At 43.0% G+C, this 10,924-nt stretch overlaps 1 protein-coding gene across 1 annotated transcript in view; it reads left to right on the forward strand.

Annotated features, from left to right (window-relative positions):
* The window catches only part of slc12a1 (solute carrier family 12 member 1), a 60,588-nt gene that overhangs the window by 15,605 nt on the left and 34,059 nt on the right, over positions 1-10,924 (forward strand). The window contains 4 exon segments of the mRNA XM_017684868.2: positions 4,677-4,814; positions 6,148-6,223; positions 8,351-8,446; positions 9,362-9,501. Of these exon segments, the coding sequence (XP_017540357.2) occupies positions 4,677-4,814; positions 6,148-6,223; positions 8,351-8,446; positions 9,362-9,501 (450 nt within the window).

Here is a 10,924-nt window from a genome sequence, read left to right on the forward strand (position 1 = left end):
TTAGATATGGGGTGAGGTTGGGTAGTTAGATATGGGGTAAGGTTGGGTAGTTAGATATGGGGTAAGGTTGGGTAGTTAGATATGGGGTGAGGTTGGGTAGTTAGATATGGGGTGAGGTTGGGTAGTTAGATATGGGGTAAGGTTGGGTAGTTAGATATGGGGTGAGGTTGGGTAGTTAGATATGGGGTAAGGTTGGGTAGTTAGATATGGGGTAAGGTTGGGTAGTTAGATATGGGGTAAGGTTGGGTAGTTAGATATGGGGTGAGGTTGGGTAGTTAGATATGGGGTAAGGTTGGGTAGTTAGATATGGGGTGAGGTTGGGTAGTTAGATATGGGGTAAGGTTGGGTAGTTAGATATGGGGTAAGGTTGGGTAGTTAGATATGGGGTAAGGTTGGGTAGTTAGATATGGGGTAAGGTTGGGTAGTTAGATATGGTTTAAGGTTGGGTAGTTAGATATGGGGTGAGGTTGGGTAGTTAGATATGGGGTAAGGTTGGGTAGTTAGATATGGGGTAAGGTTGGGTAGTTAGATATGGGGTAAGGTTGGGTAGTTAGATATGGGGTGAGGTTGGGTAGTTAGATATGGGGTGAGGTTGGGTAGTTAGATATGGTTAAGGTTGGGTAGTTAGATATGGGGTGAGGTTGGGTAGTTAGATATGGGGTGAGGTTGGGTAGTTAGATATGGGGTAAGGTTGGGTAGTTAGATATGGTTTAAGGTTGGGTAGTTAGATATGGGGTGAGGTTGGGTAGTTAGATATGGGGTAAGGTTGGGTAGTTAGATATGGGGTAAGGTTGGGTAGTTAGATATGGGGTAAGGTTGGGTAGTTAGAAATGGGGTAAGGTTGGGTAGTTAGATATGGGGTGAGGTTGGGTAGTTAGATATGGGGTAAGGTTGGGTAGTTAGATATGGGGTAAGGTTGGGTAGTTAGATATGGGGTAAGGTTGGGTAGTTAGATATGGGGTGAGGTTGGGTAGTTAGATATGGGGTAAGGTTGGGTAGTTAGATATGGGTGAGGTTGGGTAGTTAGATATGGGGTGAGGTTGGGTAGTTAGATATGGGGTAAGGTTGGGTAGTTAGATATGGGGTAAGGTTGGGTAGTTAGATATGGGGTGAGGTTGGGTAGTTAGATATGGGGTAAGGTTGGGTAGTTAGATATGGGGTAAGGTTGGGTAGTTAGATATGGGGTAAGGTTGGGTAGTTAGATATGGGGTAAGGTTGGGTAGTTAGATATGGGGTGAGGTTGGGTAGTTAGATATGGGGTAAGGTTGGGTAGTTAGATATGGGGTAAGGTTGGGTAGTTAGATATGGGGTGAGGTTGGGTAGTTAGATATGGGGTGAGGTTGGGTAGTTAGATATGGGGTAAGGTTGGGTAGTTAGATATGGGGTAAGGTTGGGTAGTTAGATATGGGGTGAGGTTGGGTAGTTAGATATGGGGTGAGGTTGGGTAGTTAGATATGGGGTAAGGTTGGGTAGTTAGATATGGGGTAAGGTTGGGTAGTTAGATATGGGGTAAGGTTGGGTAGTTAGATATGGGGTGAGGTTGGGTAGTTAGATATGGGGTAAGGTTGGGTAGTTAGATATGGGGTAAGGTTGGGTAGTTAGATATGGGGTAAGGTTGGGTAGTTAGATATGGGGTAAGGTTGGGTAGTTAGATATGGGGTAAGGTTGAGTAGTTAGATATGGGGTGAGGTTGGGTAGTTAGATATGGGGTAAGGTTGGGTAGTTAGATATGGGGTAAGGTTGAGTAGTTAGATATGGGGTAAGGTTGGGTATATTGGGTGTATTCAGGTGCTGCACTACTGCTACGCACCTGACATGTTGTTAATGTCTTACTGATAATCTCTATTAATTAAAGACTTTATTAATCTTCTACAACGGACCAGTCAAAATCAAGCATTCCTCAATCTCTGGTTATTTCCACTTCCCAGCTGGTGTATAATGCGTCTTATTCCTTAAACCGGGACTTTTCTTATTGTAAAGGAAAGAGCCTGAACTCCCACTGGCGCTCCTGCTGCTTCTAACCAACACAATAAAGGAGCAGTAATGATGACCCAGCCTGGGCACAGTGCTTAAACCCAGATCAATAACTGAGCTCGCTGCAGTTCTGATGTAAAAGCTGGAGAGAAAACACTTTATGAGTAACGATCTCCTCGGGCTACAGCATTGATCCGTTTGCCCTGAATGGGCTAATTAATGCAAACAAGGCCTGAAAGTGGCGCTGATTCAGAGAGGAGCCTCAGGCCGGACTCGTGACTTGCTCTCAGCAAAATGAAGAGTAACTGTGCTTTAATGTAAATTACGATGCAATTAAAAAGGCGGAAACTAATGACCGTTTAACATTTGCGAGGTTCCCAAGTTTGGAGTTTGTGCATGCAGGCATTTCGTTGGCCACAACAGGAAACTCGTCGTGCCTTCAGAATCTTTTGTTTTCTTATTTTTGTTCAAAAATGAACAAATTCATTCTGTAAATATTTTAACCACCCATAAAATGTAATGGCCAATTAGAACCTGGCCAATTAGCACGCAAGCTACCTAAATTTCCTAAAGCCTCTTTAAAAGCTTTTACACTGGAAGCAAAAAGTGATTTCTTTTAGTTCTTGACTCATTTACAATGTGGATGTACACTGAACCAATTTACCAGTGATTCCAGGCCAGATTTGACAAGACATCCCGTAAAATTATAACTCAACATTCTGATTATCCCAGTATCCGCATGTGTTTGGAGATATTACAGTGAATCACGCAGGAACAGAAACTTGGCAGTCTGCTTTAAAATGCTCAAAACTCATTATTACTTCTTATTCCAACTTACGATGTTGCAGAATTGCATCTCTAAGAAGTTGGAGCGTAAGAAAGTCAGAGCTGTACGACTTTCCGAGTGGGAATTATGAATTAGAGAGATGTTCCAATGGATTTTTCCCTATTCTCAGTTGTTAAGGTAGCAGTTAGTGCAGCAGCTGACATTAAATGAGCTACAAAAAAAATGAGTTCGGACAGAAGAGACTGCTTGGGCGGAAAAAGCACAGCTGGGTTCGGTATTCCATACACTTGTAAATTTTCCCGTCTGACACATCTGAGACATTGTCATATGTCCTTGTTTCCACGGAATGTTTGGCAAGCCCATCTAAGCTGAGTTTGGACATCAAATCTGTTTAAATAGTGAGCGTCCACCCAGCACAACACAACAGTGGTGGGTGGGGAAATACCGGGATGCGAATGGGAATGGCGTGGGAAAACTTTCACGCCTGGTTAAATTGTATTTTATCACGTTTTGGCATCATACACCGTAAAACACAGCATGTCTAATATTATTAATCTAAGTTTACACCATCAGTAAGGTCTATTGGCAGATTCCGCATGCGTGGCTTCACTCCACTGCCTCACTTTACTAGGCTGTTTTCCTCATTCGCTGCGTCTGTTGTTTATATTAATTGGTTTTCTAAAAGCATATGGTCAGTTAATGGCCATTTTTACGCTGCTAGATTAAATAAAACATCAAATTAAATGCAGGAAAACACTGTGTGGAAAACTCTGCCATTTTTTATTATTATTAAAAGCTTTGGCCCAAATATGACCAGTCAAAATGCACTTTGGACAGATTTAGAGAATACTTATCCCACTTTTTATTCGCTGCGTTAACAAGTACACACACAGATTCACTCTTCAGTATTTTTCACTCATGTAAACGCTCAAAGGATGTATAATACACCTCATGAACTTGTGTATCATCTAAAATCTCAAGCTTACCAGTTGTAAATATGGCTTTATTAGCCACTCAAGCAGTTTTCCAGGGGAAGACTGGTGTTTCCCGGTTTCTCCGGGAAAAGCAGCATTATGAAGTGATCACTGAGTAGAATTGCACACAAAGGAACTAACCCATCCGTGCAGTGAGACACCCACATACATGCACGCTAGTGAACACACACACACTAGGGGGCAGTGAGCAGACTTGCCTGGAGCAGTGGGCAGCCCTATCCATGGCACCCGGGGAGCAGCTCGGGGGTTAGGCGTCTTGCTCAAGGACACCTCAGTCATGTATCGTCAGCCGAAAGGATCAAACCGGCAACCTTCCGGTCACAGGGCTGGTTCCCTGACCTCCAGCCCACGACTGCCACTGATGTAGGCTCACAAACATTAGCAATGTAGGCAATTAAAAACGTGTTCTTATGATTACGACTGAAGAAGCCTGGCGAAAACCCGTAGCAGAGCACTGCAAACATTCAAAACATGATGCTGGATGAAGCGAATAGATCACAAAGCATTAAAGACCAAATCAATTCTTCTAAAAAAAGCCCTTCCTCCTCCAGACGCACTGAAATAGCTCACTATTCCTGAGAAATACAACCAGCAAGTTCTTCAGGATGGAGCTAAACCACAGCCGCATCACAGAAAGTGGCGTCTTTATGACATTTACCGCATCCCCGTGGTCCAGAGAGGCGGAGAAGAGTTCACGGCAGCTGGAAATGTGTGAAAATGAAAACCCAGCCGTGCTTTCCTGTCAAATTTCCTGTTTTGTATTCCTGAAGACCCACGAGATGCAAAAGTGCATTAGGAATGAATCCGAATGACTGCCTGAGTTTTTAATTATGAAAATATATCAGACAGAAGCCACACAGGCATTCATCTGAAGGTCTGTCTCATCAATGAACGTTGTTTGTTTGTTTGTTTGTTGTCAGAATGGGGATTTGGATATTCCTGACACAGTGGATGACGGGGAGGGAAGTGACGTTTTGGAGAATGATGATATCGAGGCCATCGTCCCCCCGGAGAACAGCGCAGGGGTGGTTAAATTCGGCTGGATTAAGGGGGTCCTGGTGAGTGTTACACACAAACACATACGTGTCCAATACCATTCCCAATGCAGGATTTCTCAAGCTGGATATCTTAAGCTAAGAGGGCTGTCCAATAATAATGCGCTTGACCGCTTCTCCTATTGAATGGACTTGAGCTTGGGCTTTAGTTATCTGGCTAACTAATATATCTTGCTTTGTATAACACACCCCAACAGGCTCCGAGTGTTAAAGCTCACTACCAGCTGGGCATGTTGGTGATGTTTGGTGATAATTATAATGACTAACCCTTTACATTCACAGGTTTATTCCATCTTAAGGCTTATTCACATTGAAAACAGTGCAGTTAGTTAAAGGACTGGTTTGGTGAGAAATCAAACATACCTCATTTTGCACGTGCCTCAGATGTCCGCAATCATCCAAAATATCTCCAGGGTGCAAATCTGGCTTCTTTAGTTTAAAACTGTAGTTATGAGGCTAATGTTGCTAACAAACAGTAGACATCAATAGTCACCCAAACCTTTTCTGTGAAAACATCCTCAAAACTTTGTCTACCTGCTCAAACTGCATCCAGCTCTTCATTAAGGTGCCAAAAACTAATCAATGCGGTGTAAATGAGTTGTTTTGATTGGCTGAGCTCATTTTAAAAAAGCAATCCAGGGTGAAAAACTCCTAACAACTTCAGCATGAATGAGCATGGCTGAACTGCTGCAGGCTATGTAGAGGGATATATGTAAATACAGTTTCTATCCGACTGGTCGAGGTGGGTAATCCTGTAAATAATCCATTAAATAGAAGAATAATATCCGTGTAAACGCCTGTATCCGATTACATTCCCTATCGGAAAGTTTCAGTCCGTTCTGCTTGAGCGTCGCGTCACAGTGAGAGTTTATACCGTTCAACACGGCGGAGCAGAAACTGGTCTGCAGAGGAGACGAAGTTCATGCTCTGATCTTTAAAAGACGGCGGTGGGACGGACGTCCAGCTTATGCGTCTCAGAGCACGACGTCTTCCTCTCGGCCTTCTTTAATAAGGACGTGTGAAGGACGTTTTCCTGAGTCTGACGTCATTTTAAAGCAGTTAAAAGCACAATCACTGCTCACTGCTGCTCATCTCACTCTGACTGGACTCACGTGATGCTGGTTGTCATGGTAACGTCTACACTAAGCGGTTCTCCACGCATGCGCGTCAGATTAGTTGTAGTGAGCATGTAAACTAAGGTTTCCATCAGATTGTTCAGCAGAGTGAGAATAAACACCTCAGTCTGAAAACACAGCCAACGTGGTCATGTTCATGTATTTGTGTTTGTGTATTTGCATTTGTGCTTTTGCTGAGTTGCTGTTGTTTTGTTCTGCAGGTGAGGTGCATGCTGAACATCTGGGGAGTGATGCTCTTCATCCGTCTCAGCTGGGTGTTCGGACAAGCAGGAGTCGGTAATCAATTCTTCCACCTAGAGATGTAGTTTGTTGTCAAACGAAGCAAATATGTACTGCTGAAGACGGTTCAGTCGCCCATAATTGTATATCACACATTTTTATCATGGAATTATTACAATATCACAAAAATTATACCTTTAATGAGCAAACTACTCTCACTTTAAGTGCAATGTACTATACAAACACTGTAAACGTCCGCAGTCTGTACAGCCCGTATGAGGAAACTAAGCTGTTTCAAACTCATCATGGTAGTGATGTCACAGCCATTAACACATTTGCATTTGACCACTCAGTCATAGTGGTCAGCATACAGCAGGTTAGCCCCACTCACTCAGCATATAGCTGTAAAGCCACGCCCATTAAATCTACATTAGTCTAGCCCGCATATTCAGATTTAGATTCAGATTCAGATTCAGATTCCTTTACTGATCCCAGGGGGAAATTGCAGTAAATTTAAATATTCAGTCTATGGTCGTTTAGCCCCGCCCATTCACCCTACAGCATACAAAGTTGGACCACGCCCACCACCCCATTCGTATGTATAACATCTAAAAATATTCTTTACTTCATTGTTACTATTGTTATTATTATTATTATTATTATTATTGTTGTTGTTGTTGTTGTTGTTGTTGTTTTCTTATCCATTTTTGTCCTAAAAAGTTAAAAGAAGTTAGAAAATAAATAAACAAGTAAATGTCAGCCTGGATGTTAATGTTATCAGAACTTCATTCTCAGTGTTCCACAGCTTTTTAGAACCTGCAGCTCTGGTCATCGTTCTGGACCTCGTGTTTCTGTTGTAATGTGCAGGCTGTGAAGTTGAGCTGGACTGATACACTGTCATAAGTTCATATTCAGCTCCTTAGGATCGGTGCAGGGTGGCAGGCTGAGTTCTGCGTGGTTGGTGGAGCACCTCTGCGTGTAGGTGTTAATCCAGAGAGTCATTCTTCCACACCTCCACGCTGGTGGAGGTGGAGGCCGTGCGCCTGTGGCTGCAGGGCATCGGTCAGTTTTATGGTGTAAAACTAATGGCAGGCTTAAGGCCACTGTAGCGGCTAACGCGGCTCTCCGCTCTGAGTGAGTGAGTAACAGCCCCGGGCCCAGCGCGCTCCTAATGGCCCGTCAGAGGAGCCGCGCTGTTCCGCTTCGCTGTCCAGGAGGTGTGCAGTGACCCCCCGGCCAGAGGAGATTTATACCAGCAGCGTCTCATTAAAGCGATAGTTCTGCAGAAAATCTCATTTACCCAGCTTAGCTCCCCCACTTACTCCGAATGTCGCCGATCAGCCACAGCGTGTCTCGGTTCCTGCGTTAGTTTTAGTGCTGGAGCTTCGAGGCCAATGCAGAAAACAAGTAATGGAAGCTTATGAGCATCAATAATTAACATCATGCTAATTACATTCATATGTTAACATACAACTGTTTATTAAGCCATTATATATATATTATAATTCATATACTATACTGATCATTATATAAGTTATATATATAATATATCAACATATATAAGTACTATATCATTATATAAGTTAACACTTGCTCTACAGAGAATACACTTTAATGTACAACTTACATTAAAAAAAACTTTATGGAACATTCTGCAATTTGTGTTATTCCAGGATGTGAAACTGAATGGGTGGAGCTAAACTGCTGTAGGCTGAATGGTGGAGTTAAACTGCTGTAGCTGAATGGGTGGAGTTAAACTGCTGTAGCTGAATGGGTGGAGTTAAACTGCTGTAGCTGAATGGGTGGGGCTGAACTGTTGTAGGCTGAATGGATGGAGCTAAACTGCTGTAGCTGAATGGGTGGAGTTAAACTGCTGTAGGCTGAATGGTGGAGTTAAACTGCTGTAGCTGAATGGGTGGAGTTAAACTGCTGTAGCTGAATGGATGGAGCTAAACTGCTGTAGCTGAATGGGTGGAGTTAAACTGCTGTAGCTGAAGGGGTGGAGTTAAACTGCTGTAGCTGAATGGGTGGAGTTAAACTGCTGTAGCTGAATGGGTGGGGCTAAATTGCTGTAGGCTGAATGTGTGGAGCTAAACTGCTGTAGCTGAATGGGTGGGGCTAAACTGCTGTAGCTGAATGGGTGGAGCTAAACTGCTGTGGACGAATTTGTTGTTTGTGTTTCAGGTTTGGGGATTATTATCATTTTGTTGAGCTGTGTGGTCACCACTTTAACTTGCCTGTCCATGTCAGCTATCTGCACAAACGGAGTGGTCAGAGGAGGTATACACACACACACACACACACACACACACACACACACACACACACACACACACACATATCAAATATCAAATTACATGTTTACTAATCATTTGGCCCTTTAGTTGAAACCTCCTGTCAAAGTATTTGAATCAGAAGACAACAGAGAGAGTCACAGCCGAGCTTCACTGCACTGAAACCTACATCACTGAGATGCAACCAGAGGTTCAGAGGGTCTGGTGTGAAACGGTTCAGACGTCTTTACAGTGGTGGTGATGGGAACCAGGCGTCGCCATGACTACAACACAGATATAGACACTTTATTTACCATCCAGAACCACCAGAGAACCTACACGAGTCTTCTGAGCTTATATGGAATGCTGATGATGGAAAACAGTGGAAAATCTGGAATAATGAGTTTTCTTTGGGGACTATTTTGCCGCACAGCGCCCTGCATGTCTCCCTCCACCATGAGTGGAGTTGAAGTTCTCTAAACTCTCATAAAACAGCGTCTCAGTCATCAGGCAGTGAATTCAGAACCAGTTCATGTAGGAACTTTCTGTAGGAGCTTTTAGAGGGACGTCTGGTTCCCATCACCACCACTGTGAGGAGCTTTTAGAGGGACGTCTGGTTCCCATCACCACCACTGTGAGGAGCTTTTAGAGGGACGTCTGGTTCCCATCACCACCACTGTGAACGGCTCTGATTCTGTAAGTTCCTCTGGAACGGAACATTTCACACCAAACCGCTCAAAATGACTCTTAAACATTTAATTATGCAGGAATTCTGAAAAATGGGTGGAACATCATATTTACGTGTGAGATTTCTAATGGCTGTGTGTTTAGTATTATACACTGTTGTTTAGCTGGTTGTTTATTGCACTGCCTCCACTGAAGTCTTGGGGTTTTAATTAGTCCCTGCGCTGTGCGTCTGCAGGCGGGGCGTATTATCTGATCTCCCGCAGTTTGGGGCCGGAGTTCGGCGGCTCCATCGGCCTGATCTTCGCCTTTGCTAACGCTGTAGCTGTTGCCATGTATGTGGTGGGATTCTCAGAGACGGTGGTGGATCTCCTGAAGGTATAAGACCTCCAAGGCCTCCAAAACATTGTAGAAATATTGTAAAAAGTCATATTATCTTGTATTTATTGTAAAATAAGATGCAGCACTTTAGATTGTGTGTATATACACTGTATATAAGGGTACCTTATTAGTCCCACAGCGGGGAAAATTCCACCTCTGCATTTATGAAGTGAAACACCACATACACACTAGTGAGCGCACACACACACTAGGGGGCAGTGAGCACACTTGCCCAGAGCAGTGGGCAGCCCAATCCGCAGCACCCGGGGAGCAGTTGGGGGTTAGGTGTCTTGCTCAAGGACACCTCAGTCATGGACTGTCGGCTCTGGGGATCGAACCAGCAACCTCCCGGTCACAGGGCCAGTTCCCCGACCTCCAGCCCACGACTGCCCCTATACATAGACTTATCAAAAGGTTCTTGACGCGTTTGCATTGTTTAAACGGTTCTCTGCATGGTGAAATGGTTCTTTAGACTGATGGAGAATGTGTTGTATATGATTCTATATAGAACCTTTTTATACAGCACCAAAAACGGTTCTGCTGTATAGAACCATCTACAGCACATTCCCCATCACTCTGAAGAACACTTTATGATGCAAAGAACCATTTAATCATATAGTGCTCATATAGAACCATCGTCTTTACTAAAGAACCATAATTTTAAGCGTGTAAGATTGACACCATAAGAATAGAAGAACCCCACTTGGTGCAATATAGAACCATATATAATTAACTCTCCATCAATCTGAAGGACACTTCACCCTGCAAAGAAAACATTTAAGCATGCAAATAGTTCTTTGAGTGTCCATGGGTCCACAGAACCCTTGAAGAACCATCTTTTTGAGCGTGTGGACTATTTTAAGCATTTCCAAATTAGCTTTGTTTATATCAGTTTATGCCATGAGAACTTTATTTTCATTTGTTTTCTTGAGATCACAAAATGCAATCATTTTTACAGAGATATCATTGCTTAATTGGCAAAAAGATCTCAGGATGTCCACACAGCAACATTTGTTTTGCCAAGATAATTGTATTAATAACTTGAAATCTCAAGAAAACAACTGAAAATAACTTGTTATCTTGGAGAAACTGATGAAAACTGAAAAACCTGCAAACCTGTGCCTCTTTAGGGCTCCAACACATGGTTCTGTATGTATTCAGTTTTTGCTCTAACCTTGTTTTATATATGAGTAACACACTGTAACACAAACAGACAACATATCGCTGCTGTCGGAGGAAAACCTTGTATCTCCAGAATGGTAATTTTACAGGAGAAGGAAAAAACCTGCTTTACTTTTAATGGAAGTCAATGGAACCAGAATTTTTTACAAGTAATTCTGGGCCGTTTGTTTTGGTCCATTCATCATGAAATTTTGAAACAGTGTAAAAGACAACAGGTATTTCCAATTTATGTTAAAAA

Source organism: Pygocentrus nattereri, chromosome 7 (assembly GCF_015220715.1).
Source record: "Pygocentrus nattereri isolate fPygNat1 chromosome 7, fPygNat1.pri, whole genome shotgun sequence".
Classification (NCBI taxonomy): Eukaryota; Metazoa; Chordata; class Actinopteri; order Characiformes; family Serrasalmidae; genus Pygocentrus; species Pygocentrus nattereri.